General features: G+C 40.8%; 2 protein-coding genes across 3 annotated transcripts in view; one reads left to right on the top strand and one right to left on the bottom strand.

The window, feature by feature from the left end:
* The window catches only part of tmem163a (transmembrane protein 163a), a 64,418-nt gene extending 59,420 nt beyond the window's left edge, over positions 1-4,998 (bottom strand). For both annotated transcript variants that reach the window (XM_085249248.1, XM_085249249.1), the window contains exon 1: positions 4,462-4,998. In XM_085249248.1, the coding sequence (XP_085105374.1) occupies positions 4,462-4,663 (202 nt within the window). In that variant the 5' untranslated portion in view covers positions 4,664-4,998. The remainder of the gene's footprint in view (positions 1-4,461) is intronic.
* Positions 4,999-5,725: 727 nt separating this feature from the next.
* Positions 5,726-15,138, top strand: acmsd (aminocarboxymuconate semialdehyde decarboxylase). Its single transcript, XM_085250137.1, has 10 exons — positions 5,726-5,866; positions 6,810-6,854; positions 10,222-10,318; positions 10,408-10,457; positions 10,630-10,866; positions 11,007-11,100; positions 11,269-11,364; positions 11,538-11,710; positions 11,928-12,026; positions 12,407-15,138. Exons 1-10 carry the CDS (start codon positions 5,810-5,812, stop codon positions 12,467-12,469), a joined length of 1,011 nt encoding a protein of 336 aa, XP_085106263.1. The 5' UTR covers positions 5,726-5,809; the 3' UTR covers positions 12,470-15,138.
* Positions 15,139-18,766: the final 3,628 nt, after the last annotated feature.

The following is an 18,766-nucleotide window of genomic DNA, read 5'->3' as shown; positions in this document are numbered from 1 at the left end:
AACTTTCCTTTTTGCTAAAGCATATAGTTAGGGCTGGACCAGGTGACCCTGAATCCTCCCTTAGTTATGCTGCAATAGGTGTAGGCTGCTGAGGGACTCCCATGATGCACTGGGTGTTTCTTCTTCAGTCACCTTTCTCACTCACTATGTGTTACTAGACCTCTCCTTCCCACTGTCACCAAAGTGCTTGCTCATAGGGGTCATATGATTGTTGGGTTTTTCTCTGTATGTATTATTGTAGAGTCTATCTTACAACAGCACCTTGAGGCGACTGTTGTTGTGATTCGGTGCTGTATAAATAAAATAAAATGAAAGTTGAAATAAAAATTGGTGACAGTAGGAATGAAAAACTCCCTTTCAACAGGAAGAAACTTTCAGCAGAACCAGGCTCAGGGAGGGGCGGGGCCATCTGCTGTGACAGGTTGAGGTGAGGGGAGGAAGACAGGATGTGTAGAAGAACACCAAATGTTGTTTACTGTCAATCTGTCCATGTTTTAATGAATTCAACTCAATTCCATTTTATTTATATAGCACCAAATCACAACAACAGTCAAGGCGCTTAATTGGATCCCTTCAGATTCACAGAATACATCACGCCGCACATACCCTGAGTACATCCAACAGACTGTCAAATTTCCCTTCAGTTTCCACAACAGCATCATGTTTTCAGAGAAGCTTGTTGCTCAGCAGTCTTTGTTACAACCACATTTCAGAGTCGCTAAGTGACTCTTTCACCACCGATGCCGTGACGTCAAATCAAATTAAGTCCATTACTTTTATTTGACTTCCTTTTTTAAATGAGACCTCTTTTCTTTTGTGAGTCTCCAGCTCACCCTGCACACAGGCTTTTCTTGCTGCCACCTAAGGCTGTTAGTCTTACGTGGGTGCAGACAGAAGGAGACAAGTCAGATAGACCATACAGCAACTCAGATATAATCCCTCACCAGATTCCCACCAGTGAAAGTTACCAACTGTTCCAAATAAAGCTTTGGTTTAGTTTCCAACTTGGTCCAGACTATACAAAAGCAGTTTGGACCCTAATAGAGATAAAGATTGTAAAACTATGTCTTTCAAAAGATACATTATAGCTTCAATATCTTTAATCAAGACAGAAAAAAGCCCCCAGTCTGCATGTAATTAGTTTATGAGGACTTAAACTTGATGTATTAAGTGTTTGATATCTTTTATGGATCTCGCAACAATAAGTTACTGATCAGCATCAAACTTGTGTTTGTGTTATTGCAAAGTATAAATTACAAAGTATAAATTTGTCACCATGAAGGGGAAAACAGCAAAACTCCACCTTTTTTGGTAACACTGTGACGCAGAAAAAAAATTATCCCGTGACTCATCGTAACTAATCTTTTGCTCTAGCTGCAACAGATTTTGTTTTTAAGGCAAATGATCAAAGGAAACCAGAAGAGTCACATGGACTGTGCAAAACGGGAGATGGAAATCATCTCGACGACTGCCATCAGAGCAAACTGTGGTTTCTGTGTAATATCATTGGGACAAAGATCCATAAAAATGACTTTAAACCAAACATGCATGGTTTATCAACAGTTGTAAAAGACCAGCTAAATGCTACAATATCAATGAATCATGTTATATGGCCTATTTTATTTTATATTTGTTCTGAAGAAACTTTTCTTACAACCTGAGCTGAATGTGTTGTAAACAAGGTGCAAAGAGTGATTTTCTATGGATATTGTATAGTGCCTTTCCATTCTATTAGAGCACTCAAAATGATCATAAATTGCACCAACATGAAGTGTCTTAGTCAAGTGCTGAGCTGCTTCTAGACTACCCACTAGACCCCTCTCTTGAGTTTGAGTGGAAATGTATCAGCTTGAGATAGACACGGTAATTAGGAATAACTTGTATTGATTTTAAGAGACTTTAAAAAAGGGGGCAAAATTACCCATAACAGAGTCACCGGCTTTGTATATACTTCAGTGCAAAATCTTACTAAGTAATACACTGTTTTATAAATGACAAATAAAAATGACATGTGTTTTTTTATTGTTTACTATCAGTTAAAAGATAATATAATAATAACATCGGCTAATCAGTTAATAATTGGTTTGTAAACCATCTATGAACATTGGATTTATGGCATTTATAAAATTGTAACTAACGTTGCAAAACTTAAAATAGTAAGAAATGCTCTTCAGTAGCTCTGTGAATGATGTTTGGTAATTTAAAGTTGAAACTGGTGTTTTTTCAATACTTGAATTAAAGACAAAGAGTAAAACAGTGAAAAAAGTAAACTCAGTTAAAACCTTAACTGGTTAGTTAAGGTTTCAACTGAGATTACTCAGTTAAAACTGAGTAAACTCAGTTTACTCTTTTACCCTCAAGTCTTTTTAATTGTATTTTTATTTGCATCCTTTTGCGACTGAATCTGCATAACAGTGAGAACCCTTAATCAGACATTTACAGCTCTAATACTTTATTCAGCTCATAACATTTTTTATCATTTGCTACAAAATATCACAGCAATTGGTGTTTGACAGCTGAAATAATCTTCCCCTACCTCCCACAAATAGCAGTGTGTGTGTGTGTGTGTGTGTGTGTGTGTGTGTGTGTGTGTGTGTGTGTGTGTGTGTGTGTGAGAGAGAGAGAGAGAGAGAGATACTGAGGGGGAAGTGGGACAGCATGGTAAATCACTTTGCTCACATGATCTCCAGCTGGGGGATCAGACAGGAGGCATGTGCTCAACATCTCCTCGTACTCTGACTCACACACAAGCTTGTGCGCACGTCTCTCTCTCAATGCTCAACTCCTTCACACCTTTCTCTTCTAAAAATGATGAACATCAGCCACACAGCTCAAACAGCAGATTACACATCTCCCATATGAACACATACATGAGGAAATACAAGAGAGATACTCCTGAGAGGGGTGTGACAAAACTGCTCCTAACCTTTTGTAACCCTGCTGTAAGCCTTACTATCATCGGTCATCAATATGTGCACTGTGTCATGTGTACATCTTCATTAGTAAGATAGATATATAGACAGCATTATTACAGGATACATTTATCATTTATGCAAATCAGAAGTGTGAAGACAAAAAGACTGGGGGAGGGGGGGTGAACGAGAGGCTGTGAAAGTGAAAAATACTGAATGAGTGTGTGTGCATGATGTACAGCAGCAGTGCTTAAACCACCATGCATCTGTTTCACTCGTTTCTTTGTTTTTTTATATGAAGTGTCCTCTTTTTTCTCTCCTTACAGATTTTTAATATTGCTAAAGTAATTACTTTCATTTATATCGCCTTGTTTGTTATCATGAGCGGTACCACGGCATTGTAAACATATCCCCACAAATTTATAGTCCGTTTTTGCAAGAATCTAAGACCTGCTGTTTGGGTTCATTGCAACAGCGCCCTCTAATGGCTGCAGTTATAATCAAAGGGACAGCAGTTTAATGATGTGGTTGCACAGCCATCGAGTCTGCACAGGATGGAGGTTAAGGTTGACAACAATGACACTAGACACAGAAGACTGCTGTTCTTTTTCCATTCCAAGCAGGAAGCCACTGTTCTGTTTAACAATGACTAAAAACAAGAGTCTTCTAACCATAACCTTAAACTTTCCATAAACATAAAAACTAGAGGCAAAGACATTGGGAAGATTGTTCAGGTTTTTTGGTCAGTTTTCTACAAAAAAAAAGGTGAATTTAACTGACGACAAATAATATTTTTAATACACACAATGTTAAAGGTGTCTGTAGTTCCAGTTTGTTCTTCTGCCACCTGACGTGTATCCTAAAAGCTATTCCAAGCTGCAGTATCAGTCTTGTCTCATCATTCAGTGTGATCCCAGACATGGATTTCAGCTCTTAGAAATAATCCATCAGAACATTAAAACATTTCAGCAGTTCATTATTATTGCAGACATGCTTGATCACATTGCAAGACTACTGGGAGAAACAGTATTTAATCAGCATGTCAGCAGATCCAATAAACATTCTTTATATTTAATAGAGTCTCAATTACAATACAGGCAATAAGTTTATTTTTTGTTTTTCTCTGAAGAGTTTTTAAAGTGATTAAGAAAATGCAAAGGCGCACTGGAGGGTTTGTGAAACATATAAACAACCAGCCTCTAGTTGCATGTCTTTTTAAAAAGGCAACTTTTTCCAGAGGCAATGTAGGCCAATGTCTGCGAATGAATGAATGAATGAATGAATGAATGAATGAATGAATGAATGAATGAGTCTAAGAGCTGAAGCGATTTTAAAGCTTTAAACTTCACTTCGAATTTGGTCATTTGGTCTGGTATGAATCCTGCTGATGAATGGTTGTCATTTATTATTCAAGGAGCAGACTAAAAATATCTCACATGAGTAAAAATAACCATCCCATCCCCACAGGGCACGCACACACACACACGCACATGAGCATCCATAACTTTCACAATGCATCCCCAAACCTGCCATAGGTGTGTCAAGTTACCTTCTCCCTCCACCGTGTCTGTGATTTTCATCTCCTGGCCCACGGTGAATGACTCAGGCTCCGTGGGGGTTTTGGCTTGCTGGTGATTGTGGTTGGTGAAGCCATCCGGGGCGCACTGGCCGTTCCGCACCGTTGCCGGGCAGGGATCCACAACAGTCGGGTCTGGGACGGGGTAGGACTCTTGGGTCACCTGGTCTGTCATTCTTACTGCGGTTGTTTTGCTTTCAGTCTCAGAGGAAGATGAGGATGATGGAAAAAAGATTCACACCGGTTCGATAAGTGCAGCAGCCATCCAGCGCGTCCAATATGCCACCGGTGTCGACTCAGTTACGCAGAGGGGAGAGAGAAGAGATGGCGATAAGACAAGCTGGGAGATAACGGATTTATCTTCGTAGCATCAGCAGCGAAGCAACTCCCTCTGAGAGAAGTGAGCACTGTAGGATCAGTGCAAAAACCCTGCTGGCTGAGCCACTTAGACACAGTTTAGGGTTAGATGCGACAAAGCGATAAATTGCAGAGATCTGCTGTGAATCAAGAAGGCGGTACCTTCAAGTTTCCCCCCTCCTCCCCTTCCTCTTTCTCTCCTCCTCCCATAATTCAGCTCTTAATTCAGAATCAGTACATGCAGTGACATCTGCCCCGAGTTAGCCAAGCATTTTTACACTTTCTCTTTGAGTTTGCTGTGATTTATACGCACAGGAGACCTGTAGCCCAAAGCCCAGACCTTTACACATTCAATAAGCTACCGAGCAACTTAACATTACCCTGCTGCCACAGATGTCCTTAATGCACGTTAGTAAATTGTATTTAACCATTGTGTTTTCTACTTATATTTGTGCCAGTATGTTTATGTTATTAAAGGGTTTTGCATCATGTGAGGGATTATTGCCCTAAATTCGATATGCTTGCATATTGACAATAACCAGTTTTGGATCTTGAACCCTGGCAGGTTGACCAACCTTAATCAGCCACCAGGTGGCATCCTCGAGCAGCGATATGTGCAAGCAATTAAATAAAGTTGGCTAATGAAGGTCGTTTCAGTACATTTCAAACTGTGCAGGCTAGCCACAGAAATAAGCTGCAGCCATGATGTGAAACCAAAATAATCAATTAAAGCCATGAGTGCAGAATTCAGGCTCAGTGTAACGAAGGCAGACAGTTAAAGGAGCGGGTTTACAGCCTCTGCTCTGGTTTTCTGTTTGTTTCAAAGATTGGGCAATAAATGTCCCAGCAGCAGATATTGGTCATTGGTTTCAGGCTGGGGGTGGGGAGTGAGTGTGCCCACAGTTTTTCCCAGGATACCTCGGCCAGCAGACCTTTACGTTTTCCGTGAATAATAATCATAAGGATGAAGGTTGATATTCACAATCATATTTTACCAAAGGAGTGGCCCGACCTGAAGCAGGTAGGAACTGTCACAGACAAGATGATTTGACTTTTAATGTCACGGAGCTCCAGTGTTAAATAAACCCACAGTCTGTAGATGAGATCTCACGTGAAGTGGGTCAGTGGGTTTGAGAAAAACATCTTTGTGTCACTTCCCTGGCAGATGGAGCTTGAACCGGGGCTATTAAATGCTACTAACGTTTAATATATAGACTTTTCAGCTGGCTTGTCAGCAGGGAGATTAAAAGTCCACTGCATAAATCTGTCCTCTATGGATGGTTAAACTTTAATCAATAGACCTTGGACTTGGTTTATCTGTTCCTGCCCTTATGTCTTTGTCACTGCCTGGCTAATCATTTCCCACATTTAAAGCTGAACAGAAGACATGAGCTAAATCGTGTCTGTAAGAATCTTTTGCAAAGAATGTGATATTTAAAAATTTACGTTGGCTGGAGTTGGTTAAAGGGCCCTAAGCACAACATTATTTGAACTTGAGATCAAGTCCACAGTTAAACTGGCATGATGACATTTCATTTAAAGCAACCTTTCACTGAAACAGCTTCTTGGGGCCACAGATCCACACATCAAACACGGATGTAAAACCCATCTTGCAACTGGAAAAACAGAAGCTCCTCAGTGGCATTATCCAAGTACACAGTACAGCTGATCTGCATGGATATGAAAAGGGGCTTTTCTGCTGTATTGCTCACGTAGCTCATCTGCAGCTTCATTTGTATGCAAAAAGTGTCAGCATGCTCAAAAGGCAATATCTTTTAGGTATTCAGGGCACTGGAGTGGCCAGTCCTGTAGGATGATGACCAAACCCTCACAGATGGGATAACAAAATCTACATTTTCTATCAGAATGAAACAACAAATATGCAATCAAATATATGGCTGATATTTATATGTGATGCTTTTAAACTCTGGGTTTGTAAAACCTGTATTTTTTATGTGTTTCAGAGGTACGGCTATGATGGGTTTGTCCAGCTTCACCATCACTGCAAGGTAAGTCACTATTTCCTCTGCTTTCCTGTGCAGCTACAGACAGGGTGCAGGTGCAGGAGCACTTATGCACTGCACTACTTTGTTGAACACACAGCAGATTCATCCCAGCTGGCGACTGCACCCACCCCGCAGACCTGCCAGGCTGGTCCTGGCTATGTGAGCAGCTGCAGAACTCAGCGAGGTGACACAGCATCAGTCAAGTGATTCGGTTCAAACAGCCGTAACGCAGCCCGATACAGAGCAGCTTGGCAACTTTTAGCCCCAAACATGGGCTGAGCATTTTAGTAACAGCAAAGTATACTTGACAACGAACAGTCTATTCTTCAGAATTAATGCCTAAACTTGGATAAGCAATGAATTTGTGCTTGTGTGCTTCGTATTAAACATCTTAGAGGAGTCCAGGCCTTTTGGATTCACCCAGAACATTTGCAGTAATATCAACTGTCTGCTGCCATCATGTGGCTCAGTTTTGTTAGCAAATGTAAAAGTTACAACATGTGCTTTAAAACCTAACCTAACACAAACCTAATTTCAAAAAGGCTGGGACACAGCATGAAATGTATCTAAAAACAGAACGCAGTGATTTGAAAATCTCATAAACCCATATTTGATTTACAGCAGAGCATAGAAAACATATCTACTGCTTAAACTAGGAACACGTACCATTCATTTTGAATTTGATGGCAGCAACACATCTCAAAAATGTTAAGAAAGGGGAGATGGGGCCATCTTTTCCACTGTGAAGCGTCCCGTCTTTATTTGGTCTGTAAATGTCTGGGAGCTGCTGGACTTTTGGAAGAGGAGTGTTGTCCCATTCTTGTCTGGTGGAGGATTCTAGCTGGGTCTTCTGGCAGTCCCGTGTCTTCTTTTTAGATTTTGATTTCATGTGCAAAATATTTTCAGCTGGTGAAGGTCTGGACTGCAGGTACAGCAGTTCAGGACTCAGACTCTTCTACTACAAAGCCATGCTGTTGGAATAGACACAGTATGCAGTTTGGCGTTGTCATGCTGAAATATGCAATGACTTCCCAGATTAAAGACGTCATATCAATAGGAGCATATATATGTTCACCTAAAACCTGTATATAGCTTTCAGTATTGATGGTATCTTTCCAGATGTGTAAGCTGGCAATGCCACAGGAACTAATGCACCCCCGTACCATCACAGATGCAGGTGCTTTAAGTGGGTGTTGAAAACCAGCTGGATGGTCCCTCTCCGTATTAGTCCAGAGGAGGAAAAGGCCATTTTTTCCAAAAGGAATTTAAAATTTAAACTAATCCAACCACAGAACAGTTTTCCATATTGCCTCAGTCTATATTAAATGAATGAGGACTGATGGCTGATGTTCACATATGGCTTCTTCTTTGTATCATAGAGCTTTAACTTGCATTTGTGGATGACACAGTGGCTAGAAGTGTTCCTAAGCCCAAATCACATGCACTGATTTCCATGACAGAATCGCCCCTGTTTTTAATGCAGTGCCACCCGAGGGTCTGAACATCAGTGACATTAGCACAGATTTTTTTGTTTTGTCCAGATTCTCTGAATCCTGCTTATATTTTGGAATTTATTGTTGAGGAACATTGTTCTACTTGTAGACTTCTGAGAAGGTCTTCCTGTCTAAGATGCACATATTTTATGTGAATACAGGGAGTGCAGAATTATTAGGCAAATGAGTATTTTGTCCACATCATCCTCTTCATGCATGTTGTCTTACTCCAAGCTGTATAGGCTTGAAAGCCTACTACCAATTAAGCATATTAGGTGATGTGCATCTCTGTAATGAGAAGGGGTGTGGTCTAATGACATCAACACCCTATATCAGGTGTGCATAATTATTAGGCAACTTCCTTTCCTTTGGCAAAATGGGTCAAAAGAAGGACTTGACAGGCTCAGAAAAGTCAAAAACAGTGAGATATCTTGCAGAGGGATGCAGCAGTCTCAAAATTGCAAAGCTTCTGAAGCGTGATCATCGAACAATCAAGCGTTTCATTCAAAATAGTCAACAGGGTCGCAAGAAGCATGTGGAAAAACCAAGGCGCAAAATAACTGCCCATGAACTGAGAAAAGTCAAGCGTGCAGCTGCCAAGATGCCACTTGCCACCAGTTTGGCCATATTTCAGAGCTGCAGCATCACTGGAGTGCCCAAAAGCACAAGGTGTGCAATACTCAGAGACATGGCCAAGGTAAGAAAGGCTGAAAGACGACCACCACTGAACAAGACACACAAGCTGAAACGTCAAGACTGGGCCAAGAAATATCTCAAGACTGGTTTTTCTAAGGTTTTATGGACTGATGAAATGAGAGTGAGTCTTGATGGGCCAGATGGATGGGCCCGTGGCTGGATTGGTAAAGGGCAGAGAGCTCCAGTCCCACTCAGACGCCAGCAAGGTGGAGGTGGAGTACTGGTTTGGGCTGGTATCATCAAAGATGAGCTTGTGGGGCCTTTTCGGGTTGAGGATGGAGTCAAGCTCAACTCCCAGTCCTACTGCCAGTTTCTGGAAGACACCTTCTTCAAGCAGTGGTACAGGAAGAAGTCTGCATCCTTCAAGAAAAACATGATTTTCATGCAGGACAATGCTCCATCACACGCGTCCAAGTACTCCACAGCATGGCTGGCAAGAAAGGGTATAAAAGAAGAAAAACTAATGACATGGCCACCTTGTTCACCTGATCTGAACCCCATTGAGAACCTGTGGTCCATCATCAAATGTGAGATTTACAAGGAGGGAAAACAGTACACCTCTCTGAACAGTGTCTGGGAGGCTGTGGTTGCTGCTGCACGCAATGTTGATGGTGAACAGATCAAAACACTGACAGAATCCATGGATGGCAGGCTTTTGAGTGTCCTTGCAAAGAAAGGTGGCTATATTGGTCGCTGATTTGTTTTTGTTTTGTTTTTGAATGTCAGAAATGTATATTTGTGAATGTGGAGATGTTATATTGGTTTCACTGGTAAAAATAAAGAATTGAAATGGGTATATATTTGTTTTTTGTTAAGTTGCCTAATAATTATGCACAGTAATAGTCACCTGCACACACAGATATCCCCCTAAAATAGCTAAAACTAAAAACAAACTAAAAACTACTTCCAAAAACATTCAGCTTTGATATTAATGAGTTTTTTGGGTTCATTGAGAACATGGTTGTTGTTCAATAATAAAATTATTCCTCAAAAATACAACTTGCCTAATAATTCTGCACTCCCTGTATGTTTCTGGGACCATTGCAGTCAGTTATTTGCAAGTCTCACAGCATCACAGCTTTTCAAAAGTAAGGTTGTAACTGACCAATAACACAAAGAAAATCTGTCCAAAGATATTAAAAGAAACTAGAGCTGATAGTGGTCTTAATGTTGTGTTTTAGGGTGAAGCAAAGATGATGAAGGATGGGAAGGTTTTCCGGGTAATACAGGAAAACTGCTGGGATCCAAATGCTCGCATAAAGGACATGGATAAACACGGTACATGCGCAGACACAAATGACACAAAGTTTGGTAGTTTCATCCTTTAATCAGTGACTAAAAGCAGCATTTCTTTTCACGGCCTGCAGGTGTCACGCTGCAGGCCCTTTCGACCGTTCCTGTGATGTTCAGTTATTGGGTAAATGCACAGCCAGTCACAGCAGATTTGGTCAAAAGCTGTGTGACAAAGTGGTGTCTACTGTGTGTCAGATAACTGAGTTGTGCCTACCACTAAACTTTGCAATACTACAAGCTGCTTAATGATCTTCACAGATATATTTGTGTATATTCATCGTGTCTTTTGATTGCAGGCTAAGCCTCACGACACACTCGATCTCTGTGTCCTTTTGAATGACGACTTGGCTAAGACAGTGCGTAGCCAACCCAAGAGGTTTGTGGGCCTGGGCACGCTGCCCATGCAGGCCCCTGATTTAGCTGTGATGGAGATGAGGCGCTGTGTGAAGGAGCTAGGCTTCCCTGGGGTCCAGATTGGGTCGCATATCAACAACTGGGACCTCAATGCCTCTGAACTGTATCCCTTCTATGCTGTAAGACTTTACACACTTGCATAATAACATGGGGTTATTGTGATAGTGTTTTTTAATTATGCCTACATTGGTTCCAATCATTTTTCTTTATAATTATGGCCTAATTTCTTATTCATTTCTTATTCTGATAAACACTACAGGAAGCAGAGGAGCTGGGCTGTTCCATATTTGTCCACCCATGGGACATGCAGACAGATGGGAGGATGGCAAAGTATTGGCTACCCTGGCTAGTGGGTGAGGAGGATACTGGAGTGGGAACAGAACATACTGACTATTACATCTGGTCCAGCCAACTAAAAACAACACTAATATTAAAACAAGCCAGCTTTCATGTGCTATTTAGTGCATTGTGATGGAAAAATAATAATGTTTATATGTTTTTAAATGTTTTTCTTTCCTTAGGTATGCCATCTGAGACAACCATGGCCATTTGCTCGATGATATTTGGTGGTATCTTTGAGAGATTTCCAAAACTGAAAGTCTGCTTTGCTCATGGAGGTATAAAAAGATAACACCATGCTTATCATTTAGTTTACTATTAATATCACAGCAGTATATAGAAAACATTAGGCAGCCAAATTTTCAATGTATTCTTCCTTTATGCTCTTCCCTTAAGATGAAATAAGTGTGTTGATATTTGACGTTTAGTGCCTGTGTTCACGTGTATCCAGGTGGCTCTTTCCCATTCACTGTTGGCAGAATTGAACACGGCCACAAAGTCCGCCCTGACCTTTGTGCAGCTGACAACGATGTCAGTCCACGGAAATACCTCGGTTCTTTTTACACCGACTCCCTGGTTCACGATCCCGCCTCCCTGAAGCTGCTCATTGACATCATTGGAAAAGTGAGCTGGTGTCCAACATTCATTCATTCCACGAGTCACACCTCTTTGGTGGCGAGAGAGGATAGATTCAAAACACACTGAAGAGTACTGACTAAACACAGAGAATGTGGACTGTGAGAGTGTATGCTGATGTGTGGAAACACTGATGTTTTCAGGATGGAGTTATTCCTGCTTTCACCAAATCTTCATGTGCTAAGTTCACATTTTCCTGTTCCAGGATAAAGTGATGCTGGGAACAGATTATCCATTCCCACTTGGTGAGCTACAGCCAGGATCACTCATCGAGTCGATGGATGTGTTTGATGATACACTAAAGGTAGCATTATTTTCCTCTCGTTTACTTAAGCAGCACAGGAGAAAGGGTTTGTCATCATGGTGGACTCTACCACACATGGAAAGAAAGGAAAGCCAGCCATTGTACATCATGTAAATCCTGAACCATGTTTATTGAACACTTAACAAAGAAAACAAAACCAAAGAAAACTCTAAAACAAATTTAACAAATATATGTGTTTTCATTTGTGTATGTGTGTATTTTTCTTTAGATTTAAAAAACAAATCACACTGATGATATAGAGGCCCCCCAAAAACTCATGTATCCAATATGATATACTTGGCATTACAGTTTTTTTGTATATTTTAATGACAGATTTTTTTAATATCTTCAAAATAATGACTCTCTCTTTTGTGTTACAGGATAAACTGCTTGCTGGAAACGCACTAGAATTCTTAGGACTGAAACGGGAGCTTTTTATGTAACATGATACTGAAATACCACCAATGGTCATTAAGTACAAAGGATTTTTTTTTGCAAATATTTGTGTTTGAATGATTTTTTTTTAAAGATTCTAATTATGGAACATTGTTATTCATGTTTATCATCAGAAGGTAAGCATTGTACTCATAGAAGAGACAGCTGATGTTGCTATTTTCAGAATGTAAAAATGTAATGTTATCACTCTAAGTTAGAGTAATTACGTTATAGTAATTGTAATGTTGTAAATGTAACAGGTTTTTCCATCTGTTTGAAGTTGCAGCGTTTCAGTAGGCTCTAAATAAAAATGTTAATATGATGCAATAGGCCGCTCTGCTGCTTTGCTTCTTCGTCACTTGTTTTGAAGCGGTATTCTTCTTTCTTATAGTAAAATAGCTTTGGACAGATTCATCTCTCGGGTCTTTGCTGACATGGACATAATCAGTGATGGGAATAACGGCGTTACAAGTAACGGTGTTACTAACGGTGTTACTTTTTTCAGTTACGAGTAATCTAACTAATTACTATTCCTATCGTTAAATACAGTGCAAACAAGTGGTTGAAGCTGTCCTCAGCTTACCGCATCTTATATCAGTTGCACGGAAGTAGCTGTAAGTAATCTCCCGCGGGCAGCAATCACTTTCTGTCCGACCATCACTTTTTGGTACAACACCTGGAGCTAAGGGGCAAAACAATCATATGAGTGCTGCTGTTTGACTGAGGAAGAATAAAGTAGTCGTGGTAAGCCAATCACATGACCACTTCAAGATGACAAAACAACAAGGTGACATATACCAGTTTTTAAATTGTGTTGATAGGCCACATAAAAGAGTCATGATAAACAATATATACGCAGCGTTTTTTCCTCAATAGTTTTGTCATGTTTACTGTCTAAGGACAGCGCAGCAAGCACTCTCTGCTTATGAGCAAAAAATTTAAAAAATGTTGAAAAATGTCAACCAATCAAAAAATGATATGGCAACATGACATTCGGTTGTTTAGGAAGAGGGGGAAGTTTTAGGAGTGACAGCGAGAGAGAGAGATAAAGACAGCAGAAAAAGAGAAAGAGCGAGTTTTGAGATGTGAGAGATTTGTGACGTTTAGTGTGTTTGGAGTGTGTAGTTAGGTGTTGTCTTGTGTGGTTAGTGTGTAGTGTTGTGGATAGTTTTGTGTTGTGTGTCAGAACAATGAGGCGACTGCTGTCTCCAGGTAGAAACAGGAGTGATACACCTGCTGCTGTCAGACCTGCAGGTATCAGGCTGTGATGTTTCCTTTATAGTGGACAAAAATATTTGGAGTGGCACAAATAATTTGTGTGGCATCTTATTGAATGCAGAACAGCTGATTGTTCTGTAAATAGTTTGAAATGGTTATTTAATAAGGGTAAAATGTAAATGGCTGCAAATAACTTTGTTGTTTGCAAAACTTGTGCTTATGATTTTAAAATTGACAATTTATATTTGCATTTGAAGTTATGAAATATGATTCATTAAACATGTTTGTGGTTGTTACAGTAAAAAATATAACTTTTTCTACTCGGAGTTTATGTTTTTTGTCTGATTTTAGGTCAATTGTGTTAATAGAGTATGTCAAAATGAAAACATAACTGTAAATTCAGACATGTGAGGTTGTGCTGAAAAGAATGATACCAAACAAGGCAAAGTAAATAGTTTTTAAAGGTAAAATCAAAAGTAGTTAAAAATGGCCAATTATACCCTGGACCCCAGAGGGTTAAACTTTTTTTTTTTTAAGTAACGCAATAGTTACTTTTCAAGTAATTAATTACTTTTAGAATCTTGTAACTCAGTTACTAACTCAGTTACTTTTTTGAAGAAGTAACTAGTAACTATAATTAATTACTTTTTCAAAGTAACTTGCCCAACACTGGACATAATACAGATAGGAGTTTTCGGCCTGCGACTTCTTTTGTTCGTTACTTGTCCAGTTTCCTCATTGTTTATAAGGACACACTGCATTGGACTGCAGCTAATAACTCTTTGGGAATCCACTTGTTGATACAAAAATATCATTCCATCTCTGTCAAACTGTGTTATTGTTTCCTTTTTAGCACAGCTTCAACTAAAGTGGGAAGAAATTGTGTGTTTTTGTGAAAAGCTGCAAATACGAAAGTGCCTAAAGATACAATTTAAAAATAGCTTTTTGTTGTTATGTGTGGACACGACACTGGTTCATCTCTTTGGGTAGATACAAATGGTCAGGTAAAACGACTGGACCAAGGACAGAACAAGCAGCCAATGTCCAAAGAAAAACTTTGAAAACCTTCAAAGGTCTGGAGAACTATGATGAAAGACCACTTCTCAAAATGACAGTACAGTCTGCTGTTAAAGTTTTGCAACAGCTACCTGTCATGCTTAGATTTCATTTATAATGTTTGCATTTTACTCTTACAGCCTTAGAGGGTGAAGCCCCCACTTACATGATTGAATGGCTTCACATCCTACATTACAAGTCAGGTTTTTAGGGCCACAGATCAGGGCCTTCTTATGATTCTGCATACCTGTCAGAAAACGAAGTGATTGTGACGATATTTGGGTCGTGCTTTGTGTTTTATGTTCATTTTGGTTGCTTATATGCATCTTGTGTCATTGTTATAATATTGATTGTTTCTTACTGAATCTAAAGCAATTTGTGGCTGTTCTCATTTTAAGAAGTGCTGTATAAATACAATTTTACTTACTCAATGGAAGCTAAAGTTTGTTCTTATGGCTCAATGGTCTTTGTGTCTCTTTATGTACACTGAACAAAAATATAAACGCAACACTTTTGTTTTTGCTCCCATTCCCCATGGGATGGACGTAGAGACCTAAAATTCATTCCAGATACACAATATAACCATCCCTCCCAAACAGTGGTCACAAATCAGTCCAAATGTGTGGTAGTGGGCACATCTGCTATATTGAGATAATCCATCCCACCTCACAGGTGTGCCACATCAGGATGCTGATCTGACATCATGAGTAGTGCACAGGTGTACCTCAGACTGCCCACAACAAAAGGCCACCCTGGAATGTGCAGTTTTTTGCGCTATTGGGGGTCTGGGGACCCAGAACCGGTCAGTATCTGGTGTGACCACCATTTGCCTCATGCAGTGCAACATATCGTCGCATGGAGTCTATCAGATTGTCAATTGTGGCCTGTGGAATGTTGGTCCACTCCACTTGGGGCGGTCGTGGCTCAAGAGTTGGGAGGTCGCCTTGTAATCGGAAGGTTGCCGGTTCGAGCCCCGGCTTGGACAGTCTCGGTCGTTGTGTCCTTGGGCAAGACACTTCACCCGTTGCCTACTGGTGGTGGTCAGAGGGCCCGGTGGCGCCAGTGTCCGGCAGCCTCGCCTCTGTCAGTGCGCCCCAGGGTGGCTGTGGCTACAATGTAGCTTGCCATCACCAGTGTATGAATGTGTGCGTGAATGGGTGGATGACTGGATATGTAAAGCGCTTTGGGGTCCTTAGGGACTAGTAAAGCGCTATATAAATACAGGCCATTTACCACTTCAATGGCTGTGCGAGGTTGTTGGATATTCATGGGAACTGGTACACGCTGTCGTATACGCCGGTCAAGCACATCCCGAACATGCTCAATGGGTGACATGTCCGGTGAGTATGCTGGCCATGCAAGAACTGGGACATTCTCAGCTGCCATCTGCCCTGAACAATGTGAACCATGATTCATCCGTGAAGCGCACACCTCTCCAACGTGCCAGACGCCATCGAATGTGAGCATTTGCCCACACAAGTCTGTTACGGCGACGAGCTGGAGTCAGGTCAAGACCCCGATGAGGACGACGGGCATGCAGTTGAGCGTCCCTGAGACGGTTTCTGACAGTTTGTGCAGAAATTGTTTGGTTGTGCAAACCAATTGTTCCAGCAGCTGTCTGGGTGGCTGTTCTCAGACGATCTTGGAGGTGAACCTACTGGATGTGGAGGTCCTGGGCTGGTGTGGTTACACGAGGTCTGCGGTTGTGAGGCCGGTTGGATGTGCTGCCATATTCTCTGAAACGCCTGTGGAGATGGCTTATGGTTGAGAAATGAACATTCAATGCACGGGCGACAGATCTGGTTGACATTCCTGCTGTCAGCATGCCAATTGCACGCTCCCTCATTGCTTGTGGAATCTGTGGCATTTTGCTGTGAGACAAAACTGCACATTCCAGGGTGGCCTTTTGTTGTGGGCAGTCTGAGGTACACCTGTGCACTACTCATGATGTCAGATCAGCATCCTGATGGGCACACCTGTGAGGTGGGATGGATTATCTCAATATAGCAGATGTGCCCACTACCACACATTTGGACTGATTTGTGACCACTGTCTGGGAGGGATGGTTATATTGTGTATCTGGAATGAATTTTAGGTCTCTACGTCCATCCCATGGGGAATGGGAGCAAAAACAAAAGTGTTGCGTTTATATTTTTGTTCAGTGTATTTCCCCTTTCTCTCAGAAGGACTGTTATTTTAACTGCTTTCTGTCTCTTCATTTTTCTGGATCTCATCAGTGAGCCATTCATAGATGAGCATATCAGTAGTTTGTGAGCCACGCATTCCTGACATGTTCATTTTTACGAAATGTGGGACACTGTCCAGGTGTGTGAGACAAAGGAACGAGAGATAAAATCCTGTTTAGTTCCATAAAAAGTAGGACATCTAGCCATCCAAAGCGGAGATTATTGTAGGCAATCAGTGGTTCCGGCCTCTGAGGAATAGAAGATAAATGTATTAACTTCAATTTTAAATCATTAGCAGTCTTTAAAACATTAATAAATGTAAATTACAATGTAGTTTTAAAGCATCTTTTTTGACTTTAGGAGCAACAGGCCGTGATAAGACCTCAATATAACTCCAATATACATTGGTGTACCCAGGGAGAGAGGTTGAAAACCTTTAATTTATTTGGAAACACATCAGTGAGGATCTCACCTGATCTCATAACACCTAGAGGTTACTCAAGAAAACACGACAAAGACTGTACTTGAGGAAAGACTTGAGATGACGGAGGACATTTGGCATGTCAACTACAATCCTCAGCAGCTTCTACAGATACAGTTAGTGTTAGAGTGTCTTCAGGTCCTCAGTCACAGTGTGGCATGGAAGCTGGACTGTTCAAAAGCTCCAATATATCACTTGAGCAGCCTTCTCATCAGTACAGGACAGCTAAGCCACAAGGGTTGTTAGGAGAACCCACAACAACATTAAGGACAATACACACCCATAACACAGTCTGTTTATGCTTCTTCTCTTGAGCAGAAGTTAAAAGAGTCTGAAATTCAGGACTAAAAGACCCCAGAATATTCTTCCACAAGCAATCAGACTCCTGAACAAGACATACACTCACCCACTGCTACTGCTGACTCCTTCTTCTTTTGGCTAGTCTGTTTAAGGTTTGCCGCAGTGGCCAAAGTATTTTATCTGCCTCCATCTGGTATCCCTTGCATCCTCTCTGCCACAACAACCATCCACGTGTCCTTTTTCACTACATCCACAAGCCTGTTCTTTAGCTCAGGAGGTAGAGCAGGTCATCTACTAACTGGAAGGTTGGTGGTTTGATCCCTGGATGCCAAACATGCTTGGGCAAGATACTAACCCCAAGATGCTCTTGTAGGGGTGTGAATGTTTGATAGAATGTACATAGCATAGAAAACAAAATTGCTTGGGTGAATGAGGCAGAAAAAAGGGCTATATAAGAACCAACAGCATCTTCTGTGGTCTTCCTCTTTTCCTCCTGCCTGGCAGCTCCACATTCAACATCCTTTAATATATCCACATTCACTCCTCTGCACAAGTTCAAACCATTCAAGCCTTGCTTCTCAAATCTTGTATCTTAACTGCTTAGCCTTAGCCGTCCCTCTGATATGCTCATTAAGAATCCTGTCCATTGTGGTTATTGCCAATGAAATTTATAACATCTACAACTAGGCTTCCCGGCTTTTTGTCAGGTCAAACCATTATCCATTATTACACTAATTAAGATCTGTTACTAGACTTGCGCAATGCAAGGGACAACTAAGGCTTTCAAGCTTAAACATTTTTTAAACTCATTTCACTGTTTCTATGTATTACTTGCACTTTCTTTTGTCCATTTCTTTGATCTTTTTTTTGCATTTATATAATTGTTTTGTGGGAAGGGAGGCTGGGAAAATAAAAGTTTCATTATACTGTGTAATACTGTAAAACTGTAAAGCATTATATTTATTTCTATCGTGCATGTGACAATATAACCTTTGCAATAAAGCAGTCTTCATTTATTTAAAAACCGGGCACACAAGTCGGAAAAGTTGCGTTTCCTGTGCGAC

This window comes from Mchenga conophoros, linkage group LG16, assembly GCF_057382185.1.
Source record: "Mchenga conophoros isolate Kocher_MC1m ecotype Shallow Benthic linkage group LG16, M_conophoros_male_GT1.1, whole genome shotgun sequence".
Classification (NCBI taxonomy): domain Eukaryota; kingdom Metazoa; phylum Chordata; class Actinopteri; order Cichliformes; family Cichlidae; genus Mchenga; species Mchenga conophoros.
This window is presented reverse-complemented; position numbering and strand designations above follow the sequence as displayed.

Excerpts from the sequence above, each read along its gene's own strand:
- acmsd (XM_085250137.1), top strand. The coding sequence starts at position 5,810 with ATGAAGGTTGATATTCACAATCATATTTTACCAAAGGAGTGGCCCGAC. Across the intron at positions 5,867-6,809 it reads AGTGGCCCGACCTGAAGCAG|AGGTACGGCTATGATGGGTT; the intron begins GTAGGAACTGTC and ends TATGTGTTTCAG. Across the intron at positions 11,101-11,268 it reads TTGGCTACCCTGGCTAGTGG|GTATGCCATCTGAGACAACC; the intron begins GTGAGGAGGATA and ends TTCTTTCCTTAG.